General features: G+C 40.5%; 1 protein-coding gene across 5 annotated transcripts in view; it reads right to left on the bottom strand.

Annotated features, from left to right (window-relative positions):
* Positions 1-493: 493 nt before the first annotated feature.
* Positions 494-16,769, bottom strand: part of LOC140481978 (uncharacterized) — a 160,860-nt gene continuing 144,584 nt past the window's right edge. For all 5 annotated transcript variants that reach the window (XM_072578757.1, XM_072578759.1, XM_072578760.1 and 2 more), the window contains one exon: positions 494-1,224. In XM_072578757.1, coding sequence (XP_072434858.1) covers positions 1,211-1,224 — 14 coding nt within the window. In that variant the 3' untranslated portion in view covers positions 494-1,210. The remainder of the gene's footprint in view (positions 1,225-16,769) is intronic.

Raw genomic sequence — 16,769 nt, forward strand, 5'->3', positions numbered from 1 at the left:
CCTCTCCATCTATCTCTCCGTCTCCTCCGTTAAGTCACTTTTTGGAACCAATCTCTTCAACTAGTTAAAACTGGTGTTTTAATCCTCATGGTTTGCAAAATTAAAGGTGTTAAATAAATGCCAAGCAGCATCTGTACAGAAGAGACAGAGTTAATGTTACAAGTCATTTGATGAAACATTCACTTTTCCACTTCTCCGGTCTGCCCCGTTGAGTATTTGAGGTATCTTCTGTTTTTATTTCAGGTTTCCAGCACCTGTAGCATTTTGCTTCTCTGTTGTTTGTTACCTGCATGTATTACAACCTGTGTTTTTCCTGCCAGTCTGACAGTTTATATAGCCTAATTTCTCTTGATAAGAAGGTGAACTACGACCTTTAACCTTGGTGGGTGTCCAGAGGCTTGATTATGCTGTCACAATTCTGTATTCATATTCTCCACCAAAAACGCACAAGCAACAGAGCACTGAAATGATTGATTAATAAAAGTCAGAACTATTTCATTTTAAAATCAACTTTTATTTGTTACTTTAGAAATTCCTGATGAAATATAGAGGATTTAAACCCAGGTTGGTTTGTGAGAGCTACTTTCAAATTTTGATGGAACTTTGGCAGCCATCAGTCAGAAAGAGATCATTTGGTGGGAACAAGAAATTCTGATCATTTCTTGAGTAGACAGATAGCTGAGAAAATTGGATTTGGAAATATACATACGTACTAAGCAGTAGCTGATCAGAGTTGGTGTATATATGCAACCCAAACAAAACAAAAAATGAGCATAACAAAAAGAAATTGCTCATGATAGAGATAACTTAACATTCAATCATGCCCTGGTCCTGTTCAACCATAATCTCTCAAACTGCTAAAAGGTGCTGGAGTGTGGAGCAATGCAATTGAGTAAACAGTGCTGTCTAGTTCCTTTATATTCTGCCCATGTTTATCCCAGATAATTCTGTTGACTATAATTTGTAAATAATTTTATAAAATATGCCAGATATATAGATATAATTTTACACTGATAGTTGAACACACTAAGATAAATCAGAAAATTATTGTCAAAAGGATGGCTTCCAAAGATAGTCAGTCTTCATGTTGCTCTGATTGCAGTGATTTATTCATGGCCATTGTTCTTTCTTATTGTTCTGTAGTTTTAATCTATGGAGAGGAACTTGAATGGTGCTATACAAAAATCCACAAGCACAACAATTATATCATTCATTGAGGCTGATCTGTGGGAAAACAAAAGAATAAATGCTTAAATCGTTAATGTCCTTCACAACAAATTTAAATTCACAATGGTATATGACAAATCGTGATACAAGCACAATTCAAAGTAACAACACTTTTCTGTACTGGCAATCTTTTCAAAATCAATAACAAATTCATGAATACATTTCTATATTCAAAGTAGTGATTTTGCAACAAATAACAAAATGAAACCTCCCTTGGTCCCTTTTGTCTTTATGTCATCTTCTGTCTATTTGAGAATTTATACTTATCTTTATTGTGGTAAGAATGCAAAACTGATAATTTGACAGGGAGCAGAGGATAGTAGAGAACAACTGGTTTTCAGATTGGATCAAGTTTTATGTGAATGTTCTATAGGGGTCAGTACTGGGAACATTGCTGTCATTGTTTGTGATATCTCTTAATGGTTTGGACATGTGTGTACAGGGCATAATTTCAAAATTTGGAAGGGTAGTGAACTATGAAAAGTATAGTGATAGACATCACTAAGATGCAGACTGGCAGAATGGGTTAACATTTCACAAAGGAAATTTGAGTAAGGAAAGTTTGAAAAATGAGAAGAAGCAATTTAAACTCTATAATTCTACTCATTGTTTTACAAGTAGAGCGGCCTGACAGTATGTGTGCATAAATTATTGAAGTTAACAGGACAGGATGAAAAAGATTTTTTTAAAAAAGGGAACCAAGGCTTATATAGAATTTAAGCGTTCAAAGGCAAAATACGTCACAATGGATCCTTCTAGAATTGGAGTGTTGTAACCAAAGCTGGGAATTTTAACAGGTTATGATGCCCTTAGAAAGGGTTCAGCCGAGGATGATTTTCATTGTTGTCTCTTCAGGCTAGAGAATTGCATCTTAAAAAGCATAGTTCAAAGTCACTCAAGTTCCTGTATCACTCCGAAAGAAACAGTGGGAGCAAAGTCAGACAAAATCCTTGTTGAAATTCCAGTGTCCTTTGTTCTGGAGTCACATGAGGTGATAACTTTGGCATTACTGCAACTAAAACCACCTCAAACTTGTGATGCATTAGAACTTAAACTAGCTGAAACATTGATGTATTGCTGATCACATATAACATTGCTGTCCATCAACAAAAATCTGTTGATGTTACCTTGCTAAATAGAGAAACATGAAACAACTGTTCCCTTTTTAAAACAAAAACCTGAATTCCACTGCAAGAATTTTATATAAGATTTGCAAAGAAACATGAATCAACAACAATCACCTTGATAATATTATTGGATTAGTCGAAAGTGTTATTAGGCAAGGGGTAGGGTTAATAGGGTGAATGTTCTTAGCCATTTCAGCAACAGGTTGAGAGACAAGAAGGCTAGCAATATGGTAGGTGTAGACTTCAAAGTAGTTTACCCTTGTTATGACAAATTGACAGAAGTAGCAATCTGGGTGTCGATTTGCCAGTTCAGCCATTTGAGCAGCCAATCAATTGCCACTTCCACAGACAATTGCTCTATGTCAGAAAATCCAGGGGGAGGTGCCAAGTAAACCTGGAGGTCTCCCAACAAGTTTTTAGCTGAGAATCTTTTAAATGGGTATTTCCACAGAGGGAGCGCCTCAGGCAGCAACTGACACACAGTGCTTCATTCACCATGATTGAAATAATCCCCTCGTCACCTACCAGCTCATTCAGCCTGCTGGCTGAGCCACGGCCTGCCCCAGTCAAACAAACTAACTAACTAACCAATGGTTTTGCATTCCTTTTACATACAGCTTAAGCGAGATAAGTGTGACTCCAGGATTACTATTTTGAACTTAAAGAAGGGAATCCATGAGGATGTGAAAACTGAGCTAGCAAAACTGAACTGGCAATTAAAGTTATGGGATAGGTCAACAGAGGTACAGTGGCAAAATTTAAGGAGATATTCCAGAGAATCACAAAGAAGCTATTTTCCAACAAATAAGAACATTTCTAAGGGACAGACCCAAGGTTAACTAAAAAAGTCAAAGATGGTATCAAACTCAAAGACATATAATTCTGACTACATGAGTGAAAGGTCAGAAAAACTGCAAAGAATTACTAAAAGATTAATAAGGAGGGGGAATTAGAATATGACAGAAAGTATGGCAAAAGTATGAAAACAGACAGGAGAAGTTTCTTCAGACATTTTAAAATAGAACATAGAACATAGAAGAATACAGCGCAGTACAGGCCCTTCGGCCCTCGATGTTGCGCCGATCAAAGCCCACCTAACCTACACTAACCCACTATCCTCCATATACCGATCCAATGCCCGCTGAAATACCCATAAAGAGGGAGAGTCCACCACTGTTACTGGCAGGGCATTCCATGAACTTACGACTCGCTGAGTGAAGAACCTACCTCTAACATCAGTCCTATATCTACCCCCCCTTAATTTAAAGCTATGCCCCCTTGTAATAGCTGACTCCATACGTGGAAAAAGGTTCTCACTGTCAACCCTATCTAACCCCCTAATCATCTTGTACACCTCTATCAAGTCACCCCTAAACCTTCTTTTCTCCAATGAAAACAACCCCAAGTGCCTCAGCCTTTCCTCATAGGATCTTCACAAACTAAGTCTTAGTCCAATAGAAAATGAGTCTGGGGAATTAAGACAAAGATAACGGAAAAAACAGATGACAGATGAATTGAACAGATTTTTGCGTTGGTCATCACTAGAACTGTAAATCAGGAATTGAAAGAGAAAATTAACTTGAGAAAATTACAATTACTAGGGAAATGGTACTGAGTTAATCTTTAGAACTATGAGTTGACAAGTCTCCAGGTCCTGATGGATTTGATCCTAGTGTCTTAAAAGAAATAGCCAGTGGAATAGTTGATGCATTGGTTTTAATTTTCCAAAATTCAGGGAAAATTCCTTTGGATGGGAAAACAGCTAATGCAGTCCCTTTCATCAAAAAGGGAGAGAGGCAAAAATCAGGAAATTATGGGCTGAGCATTTTCCATGGGGAAGATGTTAGAAACTATTAATCAAGACATTTTTAACAGAGCTTGGAAATGTTCAATGTAATCAGATAGAGCCAGAATGGCTATGTCAAAGGCAAATCATATTTAACTAATTTATTGGAGTTCTTTTGAAAAATAACTTGAGCTGTAGATAAAGGGGAACCAGCGGATGTATTGGGTTTAAATTTCCAAAAACATTTGATAAGGTCCATATTCATGGTCATTGTGGAAAATAAAAGTTCATGGTGTTGGGAATAACATTGGCATGGATAGAAGATTGGCTTGCTAACAGGAAGCAGAGAGGAGGAATAAGTGGACCTTTTTTAGGCTGATAGGAGGTCACGAATGGAGGGCCACAGGGGTCAGGACTGGACCCTCAGCTCTTTCCAAATTATATAAATGATTTGGATGAAGGATCAAAGGTATGAGGGGTAAATTTGCTGATGAAATAAAATGGATGGGAAAGTGAGTTGTGAAGAGGAGTTAAGAGCCTGCAAGAGGGTATAGCTGGGTTAAGTGATCTGGCAAATAGAACACAATGCGAAACATAGGAAATTGTCCATTTTGGCAGAAAAAAAAATGTTGTCTAAATGGTGAAGGGTTGCAGAGCTCTGAGATGCAGGAAAATCTGGGTGTCCTAGTGCATGGATCACAGCAGGTTAGTATGTAGGTACAGCAAGTAATCAGGAAACTTAATTAAATGACATGTTAATTGTGAAAGGAATTGAAAGCAAGAGTAGAGAGCTTAAGCTTCAGTTTTACAGAGCATTGGTGAGATCTCATCTGGGATATGATGTACAGCAGTGGTCACTGTACTTATTGAAGGATGTTAATGCCTTGGAAGCAGTTCAGAGAAGGTTTAAATTAATAAATTGGCTTATGAAGAAAGGCTGGAAAGGCTAGGTCTGCACCCTCAGGAATTTAGAAGTCAAGGATGAAAATAATAAGATCCTGAGAGAACTTGACAGGGTGGATATTGAAAGGATGTAGAAACTTTGCTTTCTCCCAAAATATTGTGAAATCCCTTCCTAAAAAGGCAGTGGGTGCAGAATCTTTATATATTTTTAATATGGAGATAGATAGAACTTGATTATCAAGGCAATGACAGATTATTGGGGATATGTGACATTGTGGGGTTGAGGTTAAAATCGAATCAGCCATGGAGCAGGCTTGAAGTGCTGAGTAGCTGATCCTTGTTCATACCATCGTAATGCTCAGCTCTGAGGTGCTGCCCTTGACAAGGAAGCCTTGGCACCATCCACTGTTAACATAGTTGAGACTGCCAGGTGACTGTTAGGATTGCAGGCTAGTCTCAATTGAATGGCAGACCTGGCAACAGCAGCAGCCTGTTACATTGCCACTGCCAACAAAATAGCGGTCAAGAAACCCATTGCCCTCTGGCGCAGGGTTGGATCATACTTTCAGCCCCCGCAAGAAGCTCTGACCATCCCTTGAAATATTTTTCCAAAGGAATTTGGGACAGTTAACTGTGTTTCTGGAGGGAGATATCATGAGCAATATTGTAACAAGGTGGCAGGTGCCGTTAAACTATCAAAGGGCATTTTCCTGCTTATAAAGATTTCCATGAATTTCCAGTTCTTATTTCTTGACATTAGCATTTGTCTTTTCTCCATAAATGTGCGTGTTAAGCTGGTGGGTTATTTTAGTTCATAGTCTGGATGAGTTATAGCTGCTGGCTTTGAAGTTGGCAGTGTGCTATTATTTAAGTAAAATCAAAACAGTATCCCCTCCCCCATCCCTTTCAAGAATATATCTCCAATTCAGCAAGAGGCCCTTTCACTGGCTTTAATTAAAGGGACTGGCCTGTTACAGTCATTCCAATACTGTATAACTATGGGCAAGAGTTTTAAAGGAACATTGTTAATACTAATATACAAAACCCCCGCGGATAGCAAAAGACCAGCTGTGGTTCTTTACTGCTGGCAATGACAATTGTGTTTTTAACCAATTCACACCCTCACAACTTTCTCTCATGACAAAAAACTATGAGAATCTATATCAGCTGTTGCTGAAGATGTGTCACCCACTTATGAACAAAAAGTGGTATCAAGACAACCAGGGGATAATTGCCTTAATTAGCTAAAGTATAGAGGTAACATAAATAAGCCTGAACTCTGTGCACTTTAATCTTGTTTTCTAACTTACTGTATGCAACTTTATCAAAAGCCTTCTGAAAATCCAAATACACCACATCCACTGGTCCTGCCTTTTCCCTTTCTCTCTTGTCCTTGCTTTCTCTCAAGCGTTTCAACACATGACAGGAGAAATGAAGTGCTTCTAACTGAAGATTCCTCTGTCTGTATAGGTACCGCAGTGCACAGTTCCTCATCTATCCCAGTTGTATCCTTACAGAGGGATTAGTCTGTAACTTTATAAAATCAAAATCTGCAAGAAATAGGAACATGAGTAGGCTATTTGGTCCCTTAAGCCTGCTCCAACATTCAACATGACCATGGCTGATCCAACACTCCTCATGTCCAATTTCTTGCTCATTCCCCAGAACCCTCGAATCCTTTACTAATCAAGAATCTATCTCAGCTTTAAATACATACTTTAAATACATCCCAGTGAACCTTCACTGAACTGCTTCCAATGACATGGCATCTATCCTTAAATAAGGATTGCTCAGCTTGCTGAAATGATGGCAGATGGAAACAATCTGGATAAATGTGAGGCATTTCATTTGGTACAATAAACAAGGGTAGGGCTTAGGTGAAAATGAGGACTGCAGATGCTGGAGATTAGAGTCAAGATTAGAGTGGTGCTGGAAAAGTACAACAGGTCAGGCAGCATCCAAGGACCAGGTAAATCGACGTTTCAGGCAGGAGCCCTTCATCAAGAATGAGGCTGGGAGCCTCGGGAGTGGAGAGATAAATGGGAGGGGGTGGGGCTGGAGAGAAGGCAGTTGAGAGTGTAATAGGTGGATGAAGGAAGGGGTAAAGGTGATAGGTCGGAGAGAAGGGTGGAGTGGATAGGTGGGAAGGAAGATTAGCAGGTGGAACAGGTCAGGAGGGTGGTGCTGAGCTGGAAGTTTGGAACTGGGGTAAGGTGGGGGAAGGGAAAATGAGGAAACTGGTGAAGTCCACATTGATGCCCTGGGGTTGAAGGGTTCCCAGGCAAAAATTGAGGCATTCTTCCTCCAGGCATTGGGTGGTGAGGGAGTGGCAATGGAGGAGGCCCAGCACCCGCATGTCCTCGGCAGAGTGAGAGGGGGAGTTGAAATGTTTAGCCACGGGGTGGACCTGACCACGTAGTCATGGAAGGAGCAGTCTTTGCGGAAAGTGGATAGATGTGGGGAGGGAAATATATCCCTGGTGGTGAGGGGGACCATTTGTAGGTGATGGAAATATCGGCGGATGATGCAGTTTATGCGGAAGTTGGTGGGATGGTAGGTGAGGACCGGGGGACTCGGTCCTAGTTGCGGTTGGAGGGGTGGGGTTTGAGGTCAGAGCTGCGGGACGTGAATGAGACGTATTGGAGGGCATCTTCAACCACGTGGAAAGGGAAATTACAGTCTTTAAAGAAGAAGGCCATCTGGTGTGTTTTGTGGTGGAACTAGTCCTCCTGGGAGCAGACACGATGGAGGCAGAGGAATTGGGAATATGGGATAGCATTTTTGGAGGAGGTAGGGTGGGGGGAGGCGTAATCCAGTTTGGTCTGGGAGTCGGTGGGTTTGTAAAAAAATGTTGGTGTTGAGTCAGTCGTCACTGATGGAGATGGAGAGGTCCAGGTAGGGGAGGGAGATGTCAGAGATGGTCCAGGTGAATTTAAGGTCAGGGTGGAATGTGTTGGTGAAATTGATTAACTGCTCAACCTCCCTGTGGGAGCACGAGGTGGCGCCGATGCAGTCATCAATGTAGCGGAGGAAGAGGTGGGGAGTAGTGTTGGTGTAACTACGGAAGATGGACTGTTCTATGTAGCTGACAAAGAGATAGACATAGCTGGGGCCCCTGTGAGTGTCCAGGGCTACCCCTTTTGTCCGTAGGAAGTGGGAGGATGCAAACGAGAAATTGTTGAGTGTGAGGACCAGTTCAGCCAAATGAATAAGAGTGTCAGTGGAAGGGTACTGGTGGGGGCATTGGGAGAGGAAGAAATGGAGGGCTTGGAGGCCCTGGTCATGACGGATGGAGGTGTAGAGAAATTGGATGTCCATGGTGAAAATGAGTAGTTGGGGGCTGGGGAAACGGAAGTCTTGGACGAGGTGGAGGCTGTGGGTGGTATCCTGAACGCATGTAGGGAGTTCCTGGACAAGAGGGGATAGGACAGTATCCTCAGTATAACAGTAGGGCTTATACAATTAATGGTAGGACCTTGAATAGTGTTGTAGGACAGAGGTGCAGGTACATAATTCATTGAAGTTTGTGTCACAAAGAGACAGTGTTTAAAAAGGCATTTGGCATACTCACCTTCATTGCTTGGTTCTTTGAGTATAGGAGTTGGGAAATCACATTGAGGTTGTATAGGACATTGGTGACACCTCTTCTGGAATACTGTGTCCAGTTCTGGTCACCCAGTTATCGGAAGGATATTATCAGCTGGAGAGTGTTCAGAAGAGATTTATCAGCATGCTGCTGGGTATGGAAAGTTTGAGTTATAAAGAAAGGCTGGACAGGTTGGGACTTTTTTTCACTGGAATGTAGGAAGTTGAGAGGCAATCTGATAGAAGTGTATAAAATAAGGAGAGGTATAGATAGAATTAATGGTAGTTGTCTTTTCCCGAGGATGGAGAATTTCAAGACTAGGGGGTGCATTTTTAAGGTGAGAGGAGTGAGATTTTAAAAAAGACATCAGGCAACTTTTTTACATGGGGGTGGTTCTTGTATGGAATGAATGTCCTGAGGAAATGGTGGATGTGAGTACAATTACATCATTTAAAAGACATTTGGATAGATACATTAATCGGAAAGGTTTGGAGGGATATGGGCCAGGAGCAGGCGGATGGGACTAGTTTAGTTTGGGATTATGTTCAGCATGGACTGGTTGGACCGAAGAGTCTGTTTCGTGCTGTATGACTCTATGCATTCCTTCAAAGGCATCGGGGATGGATTACGTTTTTGTTGTTGTTTAAATAATAGCGCACTGCCAACTTCAAAGTCAGTAGCTTATAACTAATCAAGGCAATGATCCAAAATGATCCTTGAGCTTAACACACACATTCATAGAGAAAATAAACAACTTCACATTTACTCACATTATACTCCATTGGCTAATGTTTTGCCCATTTTCTCAACCTATCAAAACCTCTCTAGAAAGTGTTTGTATCCCTCTCGCAACCTACCTTTTGTTTTTATGCCATTTGTAAATTTGGCTACTGTACATTTGTTTACTTCCTCTAAGTTATTATTATATGTTGTAAACATCTGCAATGTCAGCACTAATCTATATGGAATCCCAATAGTCACAAGCTGTCAAGTTGAAAAAGAACTCTTTATCCCCAGTCAGTTAACTCCATGCCAATATACTACCTCCAACTCTGTGGGCTCTTACAACATAACCTTTCATCAGGTACTTTGTCAAACATCTTTTTGAAGTCCCAATACAGTACAACATGGTGGCTCAGTGGTTAGCACTGTTGCCTCACAGCGCTAGGGACCCAGGTTTGATTCCAGCCTCGGGCAACTGTCTGCATGGAGTTTGCACACTCTCCCCGTGTCTGCGTGGGTTTCCTCCCACAGTCCAAAAATGTGCAGGTTAGGTGAATTAAACATGCTAAATTGCCCATAGTGTTCAAAGGTGTGTAAGCTCGGTGCATCATTCAGGGGAAATGTATGGTTAGGGTAGGGGAATAGGTCTGGGTGGAATACTCTTTGGAGGGTCGGTGTGGATTTGTGGGCCAAATGGGCTGCTTCCATACTGTAGGGATTCTATGACATCTTCTGGTTCCACTCTGGTTAAAATTTCCCTGAAAATCTCTAATAAATTTGTCAAATGTGATTTTCCTTTCATGAAGCCGTGCTGAATCAGCTTGATCAGATTATGATTTTCAAAACGTTCTGCTATTACTGCCCTATTAATTGGTTCCTATACTTTTTCAACAATAGATATGAAAGTAATCAGCCTAACTTTGTGAGGTATACCAATAAGGATGGAAAAGCTAATAGAGAAATTCAGAGAAATTAATATTGGATACAAATGGAATAATTATGACTCTCAATGCAGGACAGATTATTTTTCATTTGATATCAGGCAGCGTACAAACGTTTGAGTGAAATCAATCTTGTGGACAAATTAACAGACGAAGTATATCAAGTGGTTTTATTGGCTGAGTTTTGAATTCATTTGGAAGAGCTGCTTAAATTGGCAAAGGGTAAATCCATTATTTATCAATGCCATTACGAGTTGATAAGGTCTTTAGAGGCAACAGGTTTCTCAATTCACAAATGGCTAAACATTACAAGCAGGTTGTAATATTTGAGACTGCTCCAGGTCTACAAAAGCTTATGTTACTGATACTGTATCATAATCATTAGACAGGGACAGTCAGATATTTGGAGAATAGAGTCAGGAAAGTTGCAATCTTTCATTTTTACTACAAAAATGGGTTTTCCTCTTCCTTCCTGACATCATGCCATTTCATGAGTTGGGAAGGCCTTGGATTCTGATCACATATGTCTCTCCTGAGGTCAGGGTTGACATTGTGAGTCGTACAGCAAATTTGAACTTGCTCCTTCCAGATTTTGAAGGCTTAAAAACCTTATCCCATTGGGGAGTCTGTAACAATGAGACAGCACCTGCAGGTGAGTCAAAAATATACAGACATGTATTGGGAATGACAAATGTTGCTATTATATGTTGTATTGCATTGCAAATGTCTTTTAACTGCAGTAATTCATCATAGGCCTCAGTGCTGAAAAAGCTATGTTGGCCATTACATTGATCAGTGTTTTCCTAAGTGTTCAGATGCATTACAGTACCATTCTTTGTGTAAAAAGTGACTCAATATATTCAAAATAACAGAACAATATGTTTCCATGATTCCTATTTTGTTTTTGGCTGTCAGTTTAAATGCCAGGAGAACTTTGTCTTCAAATAAATAGCTCAGCTGTTCCAAATAAGCACATGCTCCACTCCATTGATTGAAATGGAAATGAAATGCCATCTTATCTGAAAAAATGGTGGAATTGCAATAAGCTCCATTGTTTAGACTTACCAGAGTTCTGTTATTATAGTGGAATATAATGTGAATGATTTATTATCTTTCCAATGTTCCAGAGCCACTTATCTCAGCAAGTCACTGTGTTCACGGTTTAACTGAAAGTTTTACATTGTTGTTAAAAAATTAGAGTTCTGTGATGTTGTCCATGTTTGTAACAAATTGACACTTTGACAGCATTTATGTTGTTTTGAATGGCTATTTGAAATGGGAGTTCCTTTCATTATGAAGCATTTCAGTTAAAGCCCTTCTGACTCATTAAACACGTAAACACGTGGCTAAGGGATTGGCGTGGGAAAGAGGGATTCCACTTCATGGGGCATTGGCATCAGTTTTGGAACCAGGCAGATCTGTACCGTTGGGACGGTCTTCACCTGAATCGATCAGGTACCAATGTTCTAGCGAAGAGGATAAATAGGGTGGTCAGTAGGACTTTAAACTTCTGAGTTGGGGGGAAGGGAAAGTGAAAGCGACAGGGAGTATGGAGTTAAATGGAAAGATAAGCGGCAGGATAGCATATGTGCAGGAAATTTAAACTTGAGACAGACTGGGAATGCAGCAAAAAGGAAGGATAACTTAGGACATCTTATGACTTCGAATATCTCTAATGATATGAAAGTTAGCATTAAGGCACTTTACCTGAATGCTCGTAGCACTCGTAACAAAGTAGATGAACTAATGGCACAGATCATCGTGAATGATTATGATCATCACAGAGACATGGTTACAGGGGGGTCAGGACTGGCAGTTAAACATCCAAGAGTTTTCAACTTATCGAAAAGACAGGGAGGTGGGCAGAGGGGGCGGGGTTGCTTTGTTAGTTAAGAACAAAATTAAATCTATGGCACTGAATGACATAGCGTCGGATGATGTGGAGTCTGTGTGGGTGGAATTGAGGAACCACAAAGGTAAAAAAAACCATAGTGGGAGTTATGTACAGACCTCCTAACAGTGGTCAGGACCAGGGGTGCAACATGTACCGGGAAATAGAGAAGGCATGTCAGAAAGGCAAGGTAACGGTGATCATGGGAGACTTCAATATGCAGGTGGACTGGGTAAATAATGTTGCCAGTGGATCCAAAGAAAGGGAATTCATGGAATGCTTATAGGATGGCTTTTTGGAACAGCTTGTCATGAAGCCCACAAGGGGCAGGCTATTCTGGACCTGGTGCTATGTAATGAACCAGACTTTATAAAAAATCTTAAAGTAAGGGAACACTTAGGAAGCAGCGATCATAATATAGTAGAGTTCAGTCTGCAGTTTGAAAGAGAGAAGGCAAAATCGGATGTAATAGTGTTACAGTTAAATAAAGGTAATTATGAGGGCATGAGAGAGGAACTGACAAAAATAGATTAGAAGCAGAGCCTAGCAGGGAAGACAGTAGAGCAAAAATGGCAGGAGTTTGTGGGTAAAATTGAGGACATTGTACAGAGGTTCATCCCCAAGAAGAGAAAGATTATCCAGGGAGGGATTAGACAGCCATGGCTGACAAAGGAAGTCAGGAAATGTATCAAAGAAAAAGAGAGATCCTATAAAGTGGCCAAGAGCACTGGGAAATCGGAAGATTAGGAAGGCTACAAAAACAACAGAGGATAACAAAGAGAGAAGTAAGGAAGGAGAGGATCAAGTATGAAGGTAGGCTAGCCAGTAATATTAGAAATGATAGTAAAAGTTTCTTTCAATACATAAGACATTGGGCCACTTCAAACTGATGCTGGAAGCCTAGTGATGGGAGATAAGGAAATAGCAAGAGAACTTAATAAGTACTTTGCATCAGTCTTCACAGTGGAAGCCATGAGTAATATCCCAACAATTAAAGGGAGTCAGGGGGCTGAGTTGAGTATGGTTGCCATTACAAAAGAGAAAGTGCAAGAAAAGCTAAAAGGTCTTAAAATTGATAAATCTCCTGGCCCCGATGGGCTACATCCTAGAGTTCTGAGGGAGGTGGCTGAGGAAATAGCGGAGGCGTTGGTTGAGATCTTTCAAAAGTCACTGGAGTCAGGGAAAGTCCCGGATGATTGGAAGATCGCTGTTGTAACCCCCTTGTTCAAGAAAGGATCAAGACAAAAGATGGAAAATTATAGGCCAATTAGCCTAACCTCGGTTGTGGGTAAAATTCTAGAATCCATCATTAAGGATGAGGTTTCTAAATTCTTGGAAGAGCAGGGTCGGATTAGAACAAGTCAACATGGATTTAGTAAGGGGAGGTCGTGCCTGACAAACCTGTTGGAGTTCTTTGAAGAGGTGACAAGTAGGTTAGACCGGGGAAACCCAGTGGATGTGGTCTACCTAGACTTCCAAAAGGCCTTTGAAAAGGTGCCACACGGGAGGCTGCTGTGCAAGGTGAGGGCCCATGGTGTTCGAGGTGACCTACTGGCATGTTTTGAGGATTGGCTGTCTGACAGAAGGCAGAGTTGGGATAAAAGGTTCTTTTTTGGAATGGCAGCTGGTGACAAGCAGTGTCCCGCAGGGTTCAGTGTTGGGGCCGCAGCTGTTCACATTATATATTAATGATCTGGATGAAGGGACTGGGGGCATTCTAGCGAAGTTTGCCGATGATACGAAGATAGGTGGACAGGCAGGTAGTACTGAGGCAGTGGGGAGGCTGCAGAAGGATCTAGACAGTTTGGAAGAGTGATCCAGGAAATGGCTGATGGAATTCAATGTGAGCAAATGCGAGGTCTTGCACTTTGGAAAAAAGAATACAAGCATGGACTACTTTCTAAACGGTGAGAAAATTCGTAAAGCCAAAGTACAGAGGGATCTGGGAGTGCTATTTGAGGATTCTCTGAAGGTAAACATGCAGGTTGAATCCATGATTAAGAAAGCGAATGCAATGTTGTCAATTATCTCAAGAGGGTTGGAATATAAAAGCACCGTTGTGCTACTGAGACTTTATAAAGCTCTGGTTAGGCCCCATTTGGAGTACTGTGTCCAGTTTTGGTCCCCACACCTCAGGAAGGACATACTCCTTCCTGTCCAGCGGAGATTCACACGGATGATCCCTGGAATGGGATATGTCTAACATACGAGGAACGGCTGAGGATCCTGGGATTGTATTCATTGGAGTTTAGAAGATTAAGGGGAGATCTAATTGAAACTTACAAGATAATACATGGCTTGGAGAGGGTGGACGCTAGGAAATTGTTTCCGTTAGGCGAGGAGACTAGGACCCGTGGACACAGCCTTAGAATTAGAAGGGGTAAATTCAGAACAGAAATGCGAAGACATTTCTTCAGCCAGAGAGTGGTGGGCCTGTGGAATTCATTGCCGCAGAGTGCAGTGGAGGCTGGGACGCTAAATCTCTTCAAGGCAGAGATTGATAAATTCTTGATGTCACAAGGAATTAAGGGCTACAGGGAGAATGCGGGTAAGTGGAGTTGAAATGCCCATCAGCCATGATTGAATGGCGGAGTGGACTCAATGGGCCGAATGGTCTTACTTCCGCTCCTATGTCTTATGGTCTTATGGTTAAAGTTTATCATTTTACTGTCCATAACACAGAGATTCTTTATATGCAAATAGTAGATACAGTGATACCCAGTGACCCAGGAGTTATTGAAGGGCATGTAGCAGGGTGATTTAAGGTGGCAAAGGTTGTGTAAGGGAATGAGGAGTGAGGTTTATAGGGCATTAAGAATAATATTGAGAGCTCTGCTGCAGTCCTTTAGAGTGAAGGCAGCTTTCTAATTGTTCAACTCCACATCCAAACGATAATACTGTAGTATTAGTATCCAAACTATAATAAAGCATCAGTTTGCCTTGTCCAGGTCTCTCAGAGATAAAAGTATGACAGGGAGTAGCTTCAGAGGAGGGCTCAGTTTTTACAGAGCCAATGCTTTTCCTTAGCCTTTGAAGAAAATCCAGCTGAACGAGTCCTGAGATGTACATTTAAGGAAAAGTTGTCCTGATTGCAGTAATGATTCAATAAGTAGATTTAAATGAATTACTGAATCGCGCATAGCAGAAATGTTCCAGGTGAGATCATTGGTAATGGGAATGTTATAAATTATAAGATAATTAGATACTGGGGCCAAAATGAAGATTGTATTATATTCAATAAATACACTGTATATTATCAGTCTGAAATTTTGGTCCTAGTGAAATGCTTTTTTTTAACCTTTTTAATAAAATGGGATTTCTTTTTATGACTCACTTTTTCCTTTGACAACTCGAAAAACAGCCATGATATACACACAACAATCCAAGAGTGTTTCCTGCTGTTTATCACACCCTCAATAAATTTTGCATTTATGTAAAACAACAAAAAAAAAAGAAAGATCTGGTGAGTCCTGCCAGAAAGATAAATCATACAGTTGAACTGAATGAGAAACCTGTTGTCCTGAAGTTATCTGTCACAGAAGTGGAATCTTGGAGCAGAATTTTGAGTATCAGACATTAGATATTTTTCATTTTGTTTTTGAATCCAAGTTACTAGCACAGCAAACTATCTTTACGTTCAAGTTTCTTCCACATCATAATTAGCAAATGAACACTGAGAAACCTGTCAGTCATTAACACTGTTGGCCCTGTACTTAAATAGCTGCCACTGGGTTATGTGACTTGGAGATAAAATACTTTTTATTGAAAGGAAAGCTTTTTGAAGGATTTGTCGTGTTCTTTGCCTTTTATTAGGAGTTAGCTGTGTTTGGTATGATCACCAGGGTCTTGTTGTTTTAGTTTTTATATTAATTCAGCCCAGAGACAAAAGGGATGTGTGTGTTTGTGCCAGCACAACTGCATGTGTGTGTGGTCCAACTGGCTGGTTCCAGAGATCAGGCTTTCATCACCACCCCCCACCAATTTCAATGGAAATATCAATCTCATTCCCTCTTAAAATAAACTTGGCTTTGTATCAGGGCCAGTTATTGTGCCAAAGTTTTTCAACTTGAAGCATATAGTTAGATCAACAGCCTAAGTAAAACATAGTAGCAATCTAGAATAAGTTACTTAACTAACCTCTAAAGTCATTGAATTGCTAAAAGGTAAGATAATCACTGTTGTACCTGTCCTAGGAACTGAAATTAATGAACTAATTACAAATGTTTTCATATATCACATTATGGAGTTCTAAGCTCTAAATCCAGCCAACCCACTACAGCATCTAAAACTCATTGTATTTTGAGGTATGTGATGGTTTAGAAATGTTACAAATGTGTTTGAAGCAAGCTACATTGTATAATATTAAATGAGTGCTTTCAAGGAACACTTTTTCAGAATAGCTGGTATATTGCAGATTTCAGCTTTGAATCCGTGAAGTGCAAGCCACAAATCAATTTCTTGACATAAATATACATTCACCCAGTTATGTGTGACTTTTCTTTTAGGAGAACAGCAGCTGGAAAACCAGCTGTTTTAAGTCAAAGTCAAAAATTACTGACATTGGCAGAATGACCCTGTGTCACCT

This window comes from Chiloscyllium punctatum, chromosome 10 (assembly GCF_047496795.1).
Source record: "Chiloscyllium punctatum isolate Juve2018m chromosome 10, sChiPun1.3, whole genome shotgun sequence".
Taxonomy (NCBI): Eukaryota; Metazoa; Chordata; class Chondrichthyes; order Orectolobiformes; family Hemiscylliidae; genus Chiloscyllium; species Chiloscyllium punctatum.